Source organism: Brachyhypopomus gauderio, chromosome 15 (assembly GCF_052324685.1).
Source record: "Brachyhypopomus gauderio isolate BG-103 chromosome 15, BGAUD_0.2, whole genome shotgun sequence".
Classification (NCBI taxonomy): Eukaryota; Metazoa; Chordata; class Actinopteri; order Gymnotiformes; family Hypopomidae; genus Brachyhypopomus; species Brachyhypopomus gauderio.
Window position 1 is genome coordinate 2,768,878 of NC_135225.1, and position 16,182 is coordinate 2,785,059.

Here is a 16,182-nt window from a genome sequence, read left to right on the forward strand (position 1 = left end):
CCACTATGCCTACTATGTAAAATAAATGCACATATATGAATACCACCCCCATTTACTTCCGCATATTTTCCCTGAGTTCGTCTTCGTTGCTGTTATACCCCTCTAGCCTAGACCGGGACGTAACACAGCTAGTTCAAATTTGACCTGATTTTGCAGATTCATTACTTCTTTACTCTTTAATAAGATGTGAAGGACTCTGCCCAGGTGTTTGTACAGTCTCTTGGCATCTCCTAGCTAGATTATTGCAACTCACGACTTGCTGGTCTTCCTCTGCATCAGACATCTAGAACACAGCAGCAAGTCTTCAATCCTCCGAAGTTCACACATCAGTCCATGCTACATTCCCATCAGTGGCTTCCAGCAGATGCCAGCATCAGATTTAAAACCCGGATATTTGCCTATAAAGCCAGAAATGGGCCAGCCCCTCTATACATGACGACAGTGCTTAAATCCCAACCCATATCTCGAGTACTTTGAACCTCGATTGGCTCAGCTTGAAACACCACGCTTCAAATCTCATGGAAGACAAGCATAAGACTGTTCTCTGTCCTGGTTCAGATGGTGGAATAAGAGTTCCTTGTAGTTACTCAAACCACATGGTTGTTGTTACTGAGTGGTTGTTGATGCTTTTTGATACTATTAATGCCCATTAAATCAATTAACAGGAAGCCGTAATTATGTAACTTGGCAGGAATTTCACAGAACACATGATTTCTTGCCAAATAATTTAATACACCACCCTGCACTGCATGTGGGGGACTGAGAATATGTATTGTACAAACACACACCAGCAGTGTTCGACCAGCAGAGAATGATGACTGCATCTGCTTGGTGCATAGAATTCCTCACCCTCTACAACTGCATTTATGGTCCCTCTGGCCTGTAAGCAGCATTAACTAGACAACACCCTGCTTTCTTTCATTCTGACAGTGGTCAAGCTCAGTTCAAGAGCGTTGTGAGTGCTTGGTTTCAGCTGTGTCTTGTCTAGTTCTGGTTTATGTTCCATTTAGGCTGTTTTCCCTTGGCTGGCTGTTGGTTATTCTATGCATGAATGTGTATATTTGTATTTGATTTCCTCTTAGCCCGTGTTTGCACTGAGCTCCTGTTAGTTGTTATTAGCTGTTTGTACAACTCATTTCTGTGTTCATGTTTCATGATAACTGGTCACTGCTTCTTCTCTAGTCGAGTCACTTTGTTTCATGCTCTGGATGGTATCCCTCAGTCATCCCATGGTGCCATCTGATCTTACAAGACAACGGCAATATCCATGTTTAAAATAGCCTACTACATACTGTGTACTGCACACTGGTCCCTGTAGTAGTATGAGGTATCCAGTATGTGACAAATGCAAACCAATACTATACGATATCACATGAATATGTGAATGTTCTGCCCACTTGTGAAATATTTTCCACAACTGTTGTATGACACAATGTAGCCTTGGTTGTGTACTGGAATATTTGGCCAGAGTAATAAAATTACATCCTACTGGCATCATGGGCAGTTGTGGCCTGGTAGTTGGGAACTGGTCTTGTGACCGGAGGGTTGTGGGTTTGATTCCCAGACCTGAGGCCATGACTGAGGTGCCCCTGAGCAAGGCCCTTAACCCTCAATTGCTCACTTGTATAAACAAAATGAGATAAAAATGTAAGTCGCTCCGGATAAGGGCGTCTGCCAAATGCTGTAAATGTAAATCTTTCACATATTGGAAAAATTCAACAAAGTCATTTGGGCCTCAATCACTATGCATGAAGTATGTAGGAGGCTATTCCAAATACATGCAAAATATTTCTTTTTCAACATTTTTGAACAAATCATGTACAATTTAATAAGATTCACAAGTGGAACAGTGTACAATGTCTTGTTTAAACCATATGTAGAAGAGCTTGTATTTGTGAATTGAAAATTTTGAAAACTCTGTTTCATTTTGTTGTGTTTCTAAAATGGTATACATGCTTGTTCAGTGTATAAATGTTTGTTAAGTGTGATGTGTTAGAAAACACTTCTGTTTTTGAAAGTAACATTTGTATTTGAAATAATATAAAGGCAAGATCATCATTATATGATTGAAATAATTAACTTTATATTGAAATCATCTATCCTAAGCAGTTGTTAGTTTGATAGTGAATGAGGAAGAAGGTGGAGTACAGGAAGTTTATTCAGTTTTTTTTTCCATATTTGTCACTAAAGTAACTCCGGTCACCGCGGTCAGTGAGAAATGTAGTCAAGTCATCTTCCCCCATCTTTTCCCACCCCTATACCCTGTATAGTTCGACAGTGACATCTACTGGTCAAAACAAGAACAAACACGTCTGCCATTTACATTGCGCAAAACTTTAGCTCTAATGGATTGCAGGAAATAGCTTAGCATCTTCTCAGCTGTCGGTTACAACAACAATGTTAGTATTTCTTCACAGTGGCAACAATTCATGGGATATAATTTTATTTCCCAGTTAATTTGGTTTCTTTTTAAACACTGCCCATGCATATATTTGGCTAGATTAATTTGGCTGAAACAAAACAGCAATCCAGAAGTGCATACGTCATCCGAATACATAGTTGCAGATGTCAACGTCACAATGTCAAGACGTTATGACACGTTTATACGGAGTGACGTAACACATCATAATAATTGTTATATATATAAAGTGAAACTGATCTCTGAGTAGGTAGATATTTGACGGGTAAATATATGCTTTTAAACTATTTTCATGTAAAACACCAACATGCGTCCAGTGTACTACTGTTTTAGTGTTACGTGCATGGCCCATTATCCTGACCTTGAACGAAAATGATCCGGGGAGAAACGTGACGATAAGCGTGGGAGGGTTTTAAAGACGGCAGTGAAGGCAGCCTCGCGAAAGTGACTTGGCGAGTTCCTTGGCTGACTTTCGATTTGAAGGTACATTAAAGACTGACTTTCTTTACGACACATCCGCTATACATATTATTAGCATCTATATATAATATTTGGTCGTTACGTCTGTCGTGTTGGTCTTGTCGCAAACACCATCAGCATTTTCTCTTCCTGTCCGAGCATTTAGTTGAACCGTGACAAACAACAGCTCTCTTCCACACACAGGAGAGAGTTGAAGTAAATACGCGCAGATTTTGTAATTGTGTTACACATGTTTGTTTCTATGTGTCCAAATGCAGGTTTGTCCTGCTTTAGACATCCTCGGGACTTTTAGGCTAGGCGGGTTCTTCTGTGTACAACCTTTAAAGTTTCTGTCGCGTAATTTTATACGAAGATCAGCTTGTGTCCACGTATATACTTAGTCTTTGTTGTGTGTTACAGTAGTGAAGAGACCTGGTAGTGACCTGTGCTACGTTTGGAGGACATGGAGGCCGTGTCCTTGTTTCCAGAAAACACACGTAGTCTGTCTTGACATTGAACCGAGACGTTTCTTATAACCGTTTGAGAATTAAGATCTGTGAACGGTCAAAGTTTGGACCTAGTAGTTTGCTCACTTTGCTGTGCGGACATACAGTCGTTTCGGTTCCCGTCACTGCTGCCTTGTGTCAGTATTGAAATAACTCATTTACTATTTGCGCTGACGTAACCAGGTTTCATTTTCAATTTAATTGTCAGTTTTTTTTTCAGGTGAAAATCTGTTGGAAAACACATGCTATGGCAAACATAGTGGGCTATAACATTGAGTCCTCATTGAGGAGTTGCTTGTGCACTTTACTGTTTATGGTAGTTCTTTGCACTCGATAATATCAGGATTCATTAATTGGTTACCAGCTGGGTAATGTCCACAATCCTACAGTTCAGGTCATGGCTAGATGCACAAAAACTTAAATATACTAAGGTTATTGCTCACTTTCAAGGTTGTTCACTGTTCTCTTAATGTACTTGAAAATACATTTTATTGGCTGTGTACTCAATACATATATTCATTAGGTATTTGCAATGGTTACAGGCTTTCACCATTTTATTAAGTGTTCTTAATGCAAATGAATTTACAGAGTAATTACGGGATTTGGTCATGTGGTGAAGGTGACTAGGTTATTTAGCAAGGATTTTAAATCTTGAAGGAAGCCATATTTTTTCCTCATAGTTTCAGTTTTGAGAAGATAGGGTGAGGATCATTGTGCAGTCATCACATGGATTTTATGGTCTAGGTTTTTTTTATGGTTATAATGTTGTTTCATAGTTTCACAGGATTTTCCAAGACACCCACCAATCTTCACTTTCACTATCTAGTGGGTGATTCCCCTAGCAGGACTGATGTTGAGGAAGCAGACATACCAGAGCAAACAACACAGTTAATATAGGAATGACACTGTAGTTAATATAGGACCAACACAGTAGTTAATATAGGAACAACACTGTAGTTAATATAGGAATGACACAGTAGTTAATATAGGAACAACACTGTAGTTAATATAGGAACAACACAGTAGTTAATATAGGAATTACACAGTAGTTAATATAGGAACAACACAGTAGTTAATATAGGAATTACACAATAGTTAATATAGGAACAACACTGTAGTTAATATAGGAACAACACAGTAGTTAATATAGGAACATCACTGTAGTTAATATAGGAACAACACTGTAGTTAATATAGGAACAACACAGTTAATATAGGAATGACACAGTAGTTAATATAGGAACAACACAGTAGTTAATATAGGAATTACACAGTAGTTAATATAGGAACAACACTGTAGTTAATATAGGAACAACACTGTAGTTAATATAGGAACAACACAGTAGTTAATATAGGAATTACACAGTAGTTAATATAGGAACAACACTGTAGTTAATATAGGAACAACACAGTTAATATAGGAATGACACAGTAGTTAATATAGGAACAACACAGTAGTTAATATAGGAACAACACTGTAGTTAATATAGGAACATCACTGTAGTTAATATAGGAACAACACAGTAGTTAATATAGGAACAACACTGTAGTTAATATAGGAATGACACAGTAGTTAATATAGGAACAACACATTAGTTAATATAGGAACAACACTGTAGTTAATACAGGAACAACACTGTAGTTAATATAGGAACAACACAGTAGTTAATATAGGAATTACACAGTAGTTAATATAGGAACAACACTGTAGTTAATATAGGAACATCACTGTAGTTAATATAGGAATGACACAGTAGTTAATATAGGAATGACACAGTTATAGGAATGACACAGTAAGGCTAATATAGGAATGACCCAGTGGTTAGTATAGGAACAACACAGTATTTAGTATAGGAACGATACTGGTTAGTATAGGAATGACAGTTTATATATGAATGACGCAGTAGCTAATATATAGGTCCAACGCAGTAGTTAATATAGGTACAACATAGTAGTTGATATCAAATCAAAGTTTATTTGTATAGCGCTTTTCACAACACATGTTGTCACAAAGCGCTTTGCAGGTTTTACAAGGTTAACAATACTATGGGTCCAGAACCCTAATGAGCAAGCCAAAGGCGACAGTGGCGAGGAAAAACTCCCTAGAGGGTGGGGATTAGGAAGAAACCTCGGGAGAACCAAGACTCAAAAGGGAACCCATCCTCCATTATATTGCAGTAGTTTCCTGTGAGCAGTATTGACATTGGCAGACCGGGTCAGTTGTGTTCCATTTTGCCCATCTTGTCTCATCAGTGTGTTGTTTTTCAGTCCTGTGCTGCGTGTTTGTTTTGTGTACTGAACTTTCCACTCCACCATCCTGCCTGTTCCATTGCGCTCGATGTGAATCTGTTAATGTAAATGTGCATATTTTGTCAATTGTGATTTTTCACCGCAATCAAAATTTGTCCTCCGTTTTTTACCCATCTGTGCAGTTAGAACACACACACACACACACTAGTGATTACTAGGGGGCTGTGGCTCACACGTGCCCAGAGCGGTGGGCAGGCCAAGCCCAGCACCCGGGGAGCAGTTGGGGTTAGGTACCTTGCTCAAGGGCACCTCAGTCATGGCCTCAGGACTGGGAATCGAACCCACGACCCTCCAGTCACAAGACCAGGTCCCTACCACCAGACCACGACTGCCCGAATCTGTGACGGTCGTCTTTTTGTATTCAGATTTATTGTTAATTTTTTCTGCCCTTTGTTTTTTTTTTATCTCAGGAGTGAAAGAGTAAAATCTTATCAAAAAGTTTGTATTGAAGAAGCCTGACAAGTTCAAGCAGGTACTAATATTCACTCATTGCAAAAACACAATTGAGTGAGAATATCATTCGGCCTGCACCAGTGCACTGACCACACCTGTGTCCCCGTCCAGCAGTGTGAAGATGTCATATGTCAGCGACAGGCTGTATCGAGAGGTCATCGTGAAAATGATGGCGCGCTTGGCCTCGGTCGTCAGAGTCAGAGAAATCATGCCTCACTTGACATGCCTCACGTTTACTGACAAGGTAATAGTCCCATTCCAACACTACAGTGCACTAGAGACATTTGGGGTGCAGCTAACCTAGGGGAGTCTTCCTGGTAAAAAGTTGTATGTATAAAACTGTTGTATAAAGGTTGTAATAGTGTGCAACAGTGTTGAACAATGCCCTACCTGTCCATGCAGGAAGAGATAGAAGCTAAGAGGGATATGGCGGGAAACTACAACGCCATGGTGATGCTGCTGGACTATCTACGCAGGAGACAGAACTGGCCCGAGGAGTTCATCTGTGCACTGCGCGCTTGTGAACACTGGGATCTGGCAGATGCAATCAATAATGCTTATGACGAAATGAGGGGGATCAACCGTAAGATGTTCACCTCTCCACCTACTTAGAATATGATGAATTCTTGCCTTATTCTACTGCAGAAGACAATGGTGTGTTTAAGCTATGTTGTTAGCCATGTTGCTATATATATGTGTGTATGTTTTTTTATCTTCAGACCAGGCTCCTGCCTCTGTTGCAGCTGCTCGTGTTGGTGTGGCAACAGCTACCCCACCTCCACCTCTCCCCCCCATGTCTCCATCTGCTCCTGCCCCCTCCACCTCAGCTTCCGTAGCTTCAGTTCCCATGGCAGTCTCAACAACAGTAACCACAGCAACAATCCATAGTGTACCTCGCTCCGCCTCTCCTTTGCTGACTCCGGAGGGCCTGCCTGTTCAAGGAGCCCATAATGGGTCTGTCCCTGACACGATTCCCACAGCCCAGGCTATACCCTTTCCTCTTAACACACCCCTCCACTCTGTAGTGCTAGTCTCAGATCCCCAGCAAAGGGCCCCTTCTCCTGTCTTAGCTCATGAGGATGTTCACTCTCTGGGGCAAAATGAGGTCTCGGTGAATCCTGGAACATCTGCTTTAGGCACCCTCTCTGGACCACCCTCAGATTCTGCCCCTTGCCTTCCTGCTGAGCTATTAACCACTCCTTCGTCTCTATCCAACACACCCTCCACCACTTTGCAGTCTTCTGTTGCACCTGAGAGGAGTAAAGAGCCATTGGTAACCACAGGGAGCCCCAACCTATTAAAACACCCCATCCAAGACAGCCACCCTCCGGCCAAAGGCAGTGGCAGCTCAACCGCAAATCAGGTAATGTCATTACATACTCATAACCTGAAGAAGGTTCATTTTTATATGGATTCATTACTGGTAAATCAATATTCTATATTCTGCATTTGTAGCATTTTGTCTATTTTCTGTGCTAGCTGGTGGATAGGTTACACACCACTGTACCAAACAACTGCCAAACACAGCCAACATCGCTCGGAACAGAACGGGTCCCATCTTCAGCGTCCGATGGTCCCATTGGTGGCCAGTTGGACCACACCGATGTAGCAGATGAGTACTTAAGCAAGCCAGGTGCTCTGTTAGTAGAGGAGCCAGTGTCCATCACCTCAGATGATTTGGAGATCAGTCATGCCACCACAGAGATAGAAGTCCCAACAATGGAACCAACGCCTGTGTCCAGCTTCCCATTGGCTGAGGAACATTTTCAGGTGCCCTGTTCAACCTCTTCTGCAGATCTGATGATCAGCAGCGCTAGTGCAAAGACCACAGACTCTTCACCAGTGCAACATACAGATAACATTCCTGTTGAGAAAAGTTTCCCTGAAGTGGTGCCTGACATGCCAACAGACTCAGATCCTGTCTCTAATCCTGGAGCTCATGGACACTCAGTTTCAGACTCTACTCATGAAGTATCCACCCGCCTAGAAAATGGATTATTAGTAGATCCTTCTTCTAATCAGCCAGTGGAGGATCATTATGAGTCTTTTAGCCCGAGTTTGCAGCCTGGAACCCTGGTCATTTCTGGTCATTTATCTGAGAATCCCTCTATCCCAAATCTTGATGCTTGTTCTCCAAGTATAAAAGCTAATGTAATTGACACAAATGACATGTCAGTAAGTCCAAACCACAATACCCAATACAATGAGAGTGTCATTCCACCTTTCATCTTTGAACATCAGCCCACTGTAAACAACCAGGGCAGTTCAGAACTAAATGAGTCAGCGGGGATCAATAGTCCTCAGTCAGAGCTGAGAGAAGAGGCCAGATGGGGTTTGCTGGCCCAACTTCAGACTGACCCGCGGCTTATTGCAGCCGCTGCTGCAGTCATTGGTGTGACTGCTGTCTTTTTTGCCTGGAGGCTCAAGCCCAAATACTAGCATGAGAACCCCAACCCATGTTCCATTAGCTGAACTGTAAACCAGCACTGGTGCCTTAAGAGATCACCGAAGTATCTTAACATTAAAAAACTTATACGCATAACAGTCTTGATTCTTATATTACCTGTGATCAATTTTTGTGATGGGTCATTCATTTTCTGACAACAATCCAGTTAACATCACGTGATGATGCTCCTGAATTAGGGTCTCCTGAATTAGATGAAACGCTCCTTTTGAACATCTGAAGAACTCCCTTGACTGGGGCATGAAGATATCGTATAGTAGAAGCATGGGGTTAAAATATCCTGCAGCTTTTTGGCACATATCTGAATTTCACTGAGGAGATTGGACTTTTCTCAAAACTGCACTACTGCATGGAGGGATTTACTCCACCTCTGCAGTCTTATCCACTGGAACATCCTGTGTGAGTGGGGTTCCTGGGTTCTTTAAATATTATGCTTGCACTGATTTTGTGGGGTACGTCTCATGATGTATAACCTTTCTTCATGGGTTTGGTCAACAGCGTGGCTTTAATGACAATGTAACAGATCATTTGGTGAGCACATATATTTGTGTTTTCACTGCAAAAACTGCACTGCACTCTATTGCACCAAATTGAAAATGAAAACATATGGTTAAATTTGTTATGGTTAAATTTTGTTGTCATCTGTAATACCTGTGATTGGCCATGATGCCCACAATGTGCACTAGAAAGTATTGTTTCTTAGAGTGCTAATTTGCATTTTGCAGCCTTCTGCAATATAACAGATCACTTTTGCAAATGCAGATACTGGGATAATTATTAACCAATAATGTGTGATATACTCAAATGTACACCACAAACATTAATGAACAAAAAATTGTAATTAATGATGAAGATGTGGAATGATTGTTTTATAAACCATTGACTAGCACTATTGAATGCACACTTACACACTGTGGTTGTGTGGAAACACACAACTGTTTGATGGCAATGTCTTACCTGTGTCATTGGGGAGGTGATATTAATAATCATCACTCTATATGTTTGGTCAGTACAGTTTACAGTGTGTAAAGAAAAGGACAAAACCAGGTTTGTTTTAAATGTGCATGGGAGATGCTCTGTGTTGTTTGAAAGACTTTCCAATTGTTTTATATTTCTTTTTACATCGTATAATTGCCACTATCTGATCATCTCTTGTGTACTCATGAGCACTTTAAAATGGGAGACTAAACTCTTTCTTTAGGTAAAGTCATTCTTGGGTTTATGTTCTATCCTTGCCAATAGGCTGTTTGATATGTATCTGGGTACTTGTTTCGAAGCACTGGAAAACGTTTAAATGAAATAAATTGGTATTTTGAACATTATAGTGTGTCTGTTTCGTGTTTAAAATAATAAACAGTAATCACTGACACTGTTTATGGGTATATACCTACTGTCACGGCTGGCCCCGCCCCCTACTGTCACTCACGTCCTTGTTTTCGTGTCCCATGTGCATTTGTTTACATTTAGGTTGTCACGCCTTTCGGTTACTCCGCCCGTCATCATTGGTTTCACGTGTTCCTAGTTTGTTCCACTTGTTAACCTGGGCATTCGTACCGTGTTTTCAGTTAGTCTTCGCTCGTCTTTGTGTGTTTTACCACACGGCCTTAACGTTGGTGGTATCCGTGTGTGGTATAGTTTTATTTCGTGTGCTCCCCAGCCCTATACTTATTTCTATTTCTGGTCATTTATTTATTTGTGTTTATTTGGTCTTCGAATTCTCTGCGTGTCGGTTTTGTTTTTGTGTCCGACTGGCCTTGTGATATGACCCTGGACCGTTGCGATTCTGTCTATGGATTTGCCCTTAATAAATCTCGCTCTTGACAGAGCACATGCGTCCAAAATCGCTCCAAAACGAATACATACACACAAATTGATATACACCATATATAATAACCCCCCCTCCAAAAAATGTCCCTTCAGGGGCTATATTGAAGGTACATGAACATTACAGTTGCATTTGTTCCGCGAGAAACTGCTCCCCCTTTGTTGTTGAACAACTGGATTTGGGAACTAAATGTCGAGGAAGCTAATTGGTCCAGGCGATCGAATTTGGCATGACGGACAGCTCGGATAGCAAATCAGGATTGCGATGCTCTCTTTGTAAATATATCTAGTGACGCGCTTAGTTGGTGATTATGATCAGCGCTCAGGTAAAATGTGTTCGGGTTTATTTAGCTGGTACACCGACTGTCATCATAAAACCTCTATAAACATTTAAAAAAGCGTCGCAGACATCCGCAATGGAGCCGAACGGCTGCCTCTGTGACGGCGAGGGCTGTCCGGAAACCGAAGACGAGGATGCGACCGCATCCCGGGTCGATGCGCCATGTAGCATGGTTGCTACAGCGGACTCGGAGGACGCCCCGCCCGGGGGAGCAGGCCACAGAGAGCGGCGGGGTTCGAACTCGACCTCGGCGAGACGCAGGCTGGACTCGCTGAAGAGAAGCAGGCCGCGTAGGTGTTCCCGTGCTAACGGAGCGAGCCGCCCGGGGAAGGGGCCGCGACATCTCGCCTTTTACGACGCGGGAATATCGCTAGTCGATCATTTGACACCTCGTTTTATAAAGCACTAAAACTGTTAGGTTACGTATTTTTTTGTTTAGATTTTTTTTATAATACGATTTGTGTGATATTTGTCCTTTAGTAAAATGACTAGTTGGATTGTTGGATCTGTAATCCAGGTGCTCTAGCGTTAGCGCACCTGGTAATTAAAATTTAAGGTAATTAACGCCAACAAACATGAATGTTCATGGGGTGGATCAGTGTCCTCGCTAGTTATAATAATAAAAACAGATATGTCTTGCTTTGTAGGTTTGATTAAACAGTCAGAAAAGGAGAATGGAAATCCTAGCGAGGTTAAATAATAGATTTCTACCGCAGTCTAGTGAGGGGTTGTTTTTTGGGTTCATTGCCAAGCCAGTGACTCTGTGGGCAGCTAATGAAACACTTTTCAGACGTGGTCATGTTTGCACTCACGGTGATGGAGGACCGTCATTGACCTGCTGTGGTTCCAGAGTAGGACACAAGAAACAGACTTCACGTTCTCTAACGTGGTCTCCCAATTACTCGTGTTGGCTGACAAATTAGGAAAGCCAGCTTCATTAAAATTATACATCTGGTAATCTGGCGTTTTTAGATTATGGTGCTAAAATAAAGAAGGTGGGCAGGTGGGATTTGACTCCAGATTTTCGTTTGTAATGGTGGTTGGTATCAATCCTTGATGGCCTACTTGAAAGGAATGTAAGAGGAATTTAAAGATGTAATAGTTGGACCTCGTGCTTGCTGTACACCACATGAACGATTCTCGGTGAATGTACCTTTGCTGTTGGCCCCACAGCTTTCCCGTGGTTTGGCATGGATATTGGTGGCACGCTGGTGAAGCTGGTGTACTTTGAACCAAAAGATATCACAGCAGAGGAGGAGCAGGAGGAGGTTGAAAGTCTGAAGAGTATCCGCCGTTACCTCACCTCGCACACGGCCTATGGCAAAACGGGCATCAGGGACGTGCACCTGGAGCTACCTGGCCTCACGTTGTGGGGCCGCAGGGGCAGCATGCACTTCATCCGCTTCCCCACACAGGAGCTCCCGGTATTCCTGCAGATGGGCCGCGACAAGCGCTTCTCCAGCCTCCACAACACACTGTGTGCCACTGGGGGCGGCGCGTACAAGTTCGAGGCCGACTTCCGCACGGTGTGTGAACGCGGGGGGGCCAAATGACTGCCTTTCATGTGCAGATTGTAGCTGTAAGGTTTGCGTTCCGGTGCGGTTTGCTTTAACGGCACCTTGCCCTGCTTTCTCTTCCCAAGATGGCAGACCTGCAGCTCCTGAAGCTGGACGAGTTGGACTGTCTGATTAAGGGCGTCCTTTATATTGACTCGGTGGTCTCAAGTGGGCCTTCTGAGTGCTACTACTACGAGAACCCCACAGATACAGAGCACTGCCAACAGAAAGACTTTAACTTGGAGAACCCTTACCCTCTGTTACTGGTTAACATCGGCTCAGGGGTCAGTATACTGGCCGTCTACTCCAAAGACGACTACAAACGTGTCACCGGCACCAGGTCAGTCGTGGCATGCAGAAGTGGTCACGGTTCAGTTAATCGAATTATAATGAGAACATGCTGGATTGATCCACGAGTGAGATTAAAGCTACAGGTTGTAAGGCGTGTACACTGAGCAAAAGCTGTCAAAGCAGCGTGTTGATTGGTTGGTGTCTTTGTAGCTTGGGTGGTGGCACCTTCCTGGGACTCTGTTGCTTGCTGACCGGCTGCGCTACCTTTGAAGAAGCACTGGAAATGGCCGCGCGTGGGGAAAGCACACGTGTGGATAAACTGGTGCGTGATATCTATGGGGGCGACTACGAGAGGTTTGGTTTGCCAGGATGGGCTGTCGCCTCCAGGTATGCACATAGATGCTCGTGAAAACACAAGTGTACGACCCATGTCAGTGAACATTTCCTTGTATGTGGCCTTAAAACGTTTGTTACAAAGCTATGGTTTAGGCTGTGTAGCGTGCAGTTTCCTACATTTAGTGCAAGATCACATCACTTAAGGATGAAGCTGACTGGTTAGTTTCTGGATGACTAAAATGCATCTTGGACAAAATAGACATAGAGGTTCATTCAAACTATCAAGCAGATTTAATATCAATGAAACAACCTTGGGTGGTCAGTGATTTAAGTTTTATATTGCAGTGTAGCCCATGTGTTCATATGTTAGAAGTGTTCTTTACATGCATTGTGTGGATACTGTGAATGTGTGTGTGTGCTTCCAGTTTTGGGAACATGATGTGCAAAGAGAAGAGAGATTCTGTCTCAAAGGAGGACTTGGCTAGAGCTACTCTCATCACCATCACAAACAACATCGGCTCCATCACACGCATGTGTGCGCTGAACGAGGTACGGACCACGCCGCCACACCACCACACCGCTACCTCTTCTCCCTGTGCACCTCATGTGGCCTTGCCCTCGTTTCTCAGCCTCTATACGGTGCTGCCTTGTCAAATCTGAATCAAGCAGCATTGTACAGGGCTATGAGCAACCAGGGACTAAGCATCTGAGACCGTGGACCAACAGTTCTGTCATGCCGAACCTGGATCTGCGCTGCTTCATGTAGATGACCACTCCTGGATAGCTTTGATGACTCTTTGTTCTATATGTACTGAAATGCATGAGAGAATTGCTTGATTTCATTAACTCAAAAATTAGGCAATTTCATTCTCACCAGACATGTGAACAAGTCACTAAGTTGCAAGTAACAAGTAAGTCTCGAGTCTTCACAATCAAGTCTCGAGTCAAGTCCCAAGTCAATACAAGCAAGTCTCGAGTCAAGTCCCAAGTCTTATTAAACTTCAAGTCCTAGTCAAGTCACCAGATGTAATTTCAATATTTAACACAATTGATGCAGTTGATTAGTAGTATATTAAGTTAGTCAGACTAACTAACGTTAGGCGTTTGAGTGTTTCGGTTCGCTTGAGTGAGATGTCGTCGCAATTGTCGTCGTCACCTGTCGTCGTCACCTGTCGTCGTCACCACCACTGAAACTTCATTACTAGTCATCATTACTATTTATTATATTTAAATCCACATCAAAAATCAAAAAGTGAACACGTGCATGCCAAAAACACGTGCATGCTAGTTACTTTTATTTTAAAAATCCCCCAGAAATGCCACCATTTGACTCATCTACAACAACAGAAAAAAACAGTAAAATTCTGGGGTCCTACCTATGTCATGCATGGTCTTTATTATTAATGGAACTATGTTCAGAAAGAGCGTTTTTAATATGCGTGTTTCATATCTAGAACATTGAGAGAGTGGTGTTTGTTGGGAACTTCTTGCGGATAAACACGCTGTCCATGAAGTTGCTGGCATATGCTTTGGACTACTGGAGTAAAGGACAGCTTAAAGCCCTGTTTCTCAGACATGAGGTAAGGAATGTGCGTCTGTCTGCGCTTGTTTGTTGTTTACATGCAGGCATAAACCTATTAGCAAAGATTATAGACCTCAAACGTGCGAGTGACTTTTCTGTGTGTTTCTTTCAGGGTTATTTTGGTGCTGTTGGAGCACTGCTGGAACTGATGAACTCATCCTGATCATCGGGGATCGTCCTTTAATGGCTTAGGTCATGACTGCCAGTATCTCTGGAGATTAGGGTTAGGGATTAGGCACCACACATGTCTAATCCAACAATGGCATGTAATCTCTACCCTCGTCATCCGTTATTCTAGCTTCACTTGGTTTTTAAGTAAAAATCAGATTTACCGTATAGCCTTTGTTGGCAAGTCTAGACATGTATGGCCATCTACCTGCATCGTATAGGTAAAAAAAAAATATTTGACTGCCTTTAGATTTTTTTAAGCCATAAGCATTATCTAATGGCATTAATCAAAACATTAAATTTTTGTGAATTATTGTTGAAGCTGTAAATCACAATGTATGAAGTTACATACAGTAATGGCACAATATGGCAAGTTTTCAAAGGAACACTGGCTGCCCAGTAATCGTCTGTCAGTGTGATTTACATTACACAGTTATAAGATATGAGCATAAGATCTAGATTTCTGGTGCACCAAACCAGACTGTTTTGACTTTGTTTTATAGCGTCAAATGGCATTTCATGTGGAACTTTCACTTAAGATTTATTTCATTTGTTACTGTTTTGTCATAATGTAAATGATGGGTTTAAGAACTTTGTAAATTACTGGTAATGTTGACACAACTATTTACACATGCTTTTTAATATCAGAATTTCAGATACTGTTCACACTGCTCTATATTTATTTTGCTTGGACAGGGCATATTACACAGTTATCATACACAGCAGGCACATTATAGGGAACACATGTAGATGGAACTATGTTGACATTTATTACCAGAGTCTATCATTTGAAGCATGTCCCGAGCTCTTAGTGGAGCATATTTCGTGTTTTTTTTCTGTGTGTGTGTGTGATCACTTGGATTTAGCAGATGAAAAGCTTGAACAATTTATTTTGCTCACAACTGCCTTTAACAGCCTAAGGCTGTTCTATCAGCACACTATCCAAATAATCGAATATACAGGGATTGAATGTCTGTTCGGATCACCTTTCCACTTTGACCTCAGTGCTAGCCCGCCTGTTGGCAGTGTTTATTCTCAAATCTTTTAAAATGTTACATTGTTTAATTTTATGCTGGATGAGATAAAATAATTCAGTTTAGTTGCATACCAATGATTATTAGGTAGTAATTACTATCAAAAGTGCCTAAGTAAACGCATTTTAATCTGTCGGGTAAAAGCCCTGTACATCTTTATGATATATATGGGCGGCTTCTTTCTGTTACAGTGGATATATATATATTGTTTTTTACTTTTTTATTTCTGAACATATTTTGTAATAAAATGTTGCACAAATAAACTATGCACAAGAGTCATTTTATTTAGACATTGTAAAAGGCATGTTCTCGTTTCTGAAAACTTTATTAATACACATTTAATAAAGTCAAGGTTATATCATATCAGATTTTAAGCTACACGGGTACAAACTACACAGTTTGAAGAGTTATTTGAGAACGTGAGATCTATCACGCACGTGG

At 41.8% G+C, this 16,182-nt stretch overlaps 2 protein-coding genes across 5 annotated transcripts; both read left to right on the forward strand.

Annotated features, from left to right (window-relative positions):
• Nucleotides 1–2,721: 2,721 nt before the first annotated feature.
• Nucleotides 2,722–9,932, forward strand: mavs (mitochondrial antiviral signaling protein). 3 transcript variants are annotated; one of them, XM_076974710.1, is made up of 6 exons: nucleotides 2,722–2,902; nucleotides 6,104–6,165; nucleotides 6,261–6,390; nucleotides 6,549–6,729; nucleotides 6,866–7,509; nucleotides 7,626–9,932. In XM_076974710.1, exons 3-6 carry the CDS (start codon nucleotides 6,268–6,270, stop codon nucleotides 8,583–8,585), a joined length of 1,908 nt encoding a protein of 635 aa, XP_076830825.1. In that variant the 5' UTR covers nucleotides 2,722–2,902; nucleotides 6,104–6,165; nucleotides 6,261–6,267; the 3' UTR covers nucleotides 8,586–9,932. The 3 variants fall into 3 exon arrangements, with proteins under 3 accessions (XP_076830825.1, XP_076830824.1, XP_076830826.1); XM_076974709.1 differs by having other exon boundaries at nucleotides 2,723–2,902; nucleotides 6,258–6,390; XM_076974711.1 differs by lacking the exon at nucleotides 2,722–2,902 and adding an exon at nucleotides 2,942–6,000 and having other exon boundaries at nucleotides 6,258–6,390.
• Nucleotides 9,933–10,717: 785 nt separating this feature from the next.
• pank2 (pantothenate kinase 2) lies at nucleotides 10,718–15,999 on the forward strand. 2 transcript variants are annotated; one of them, XM_076974802.1, is made up of 7 exons: nucleotides 10,718–11,064; nucleotides 11,948–12,300; nucleotides 12,417–12,670; nucleotides 12,832–13,008; nucleotides 13,383–13,506; nucleotides 14,412–14,537; nucleotides 14,652–15,999. In XM_076974802.1, the coding sequence occupies exons 1-7, from the start codon at nucleotides 10,851–10,853 to the stop codon at nucleotides 14,700–14,702; spliced, it is 1,299 nt and encodes a 432-aa protein (XP_076830917.1). In that variant the 5' UTR covers nucleotides 10,718–10,850; the 3' UTR covers nucleotides 14,703–15,999. The 2 variants fall into 2 exon arrangements, with proteins under 2 accessions (XP_076830917.1, XP_076830918.1); XM_076974803.1 differs by lacking the exon at nucleotides 10,718–11,064 and adding an exon at nucleotides 11,091–11,330.
• The last annotated feature ends 183 nt before the right edge of the window (nucleotides 16,000–16,182 follow it).

Bases quoted from the DNA above. Each gene is read 5' to 3' on its own strand.
- mavs (XM_076974710.1), top strand. From the start codon at position 6,268: ATGTCATATGTCAGCGACAGGCTGTATCGAGAGGTCATCGTGAAAATG. The intron at 6,391-6,548 runs GTAATAGTCCCA...CTGTCCATGCAG, and splicing joins GCCTCACGTTTACTGACAAG to GAAGAGATAGAAGCTAAGAG. The intron at 6,730-6,865 runs GTAAGATGTTCA...TTTTATCTTCAG, and splicing joins CGAAATGAGGGGGATCAACC to ACCAGGCTCCTGCCTCTGTT.
- pank2 (XM_076974802.1), top strand. From the start codon at position 10,851: ATGGAGCCGAACGGCTGCCTCTGTGACGGCGAGGGCTGTCCGGAAACC. The intron at 12,301-12,416 runs GTGTGTGAACGC...TCTCTTCCCAAG, and splicing joins TCGAGGCCGACTTCCGCACG to ATGGCAGACCTGCAGCTCCT. The intron at 13,507-14,411 runs GTACGGACCACG...TTTCATATCTAG, and splicing joins GCATGTGTGCGCTGAACGAG to AACATTGAGAGAGTGGTGTT.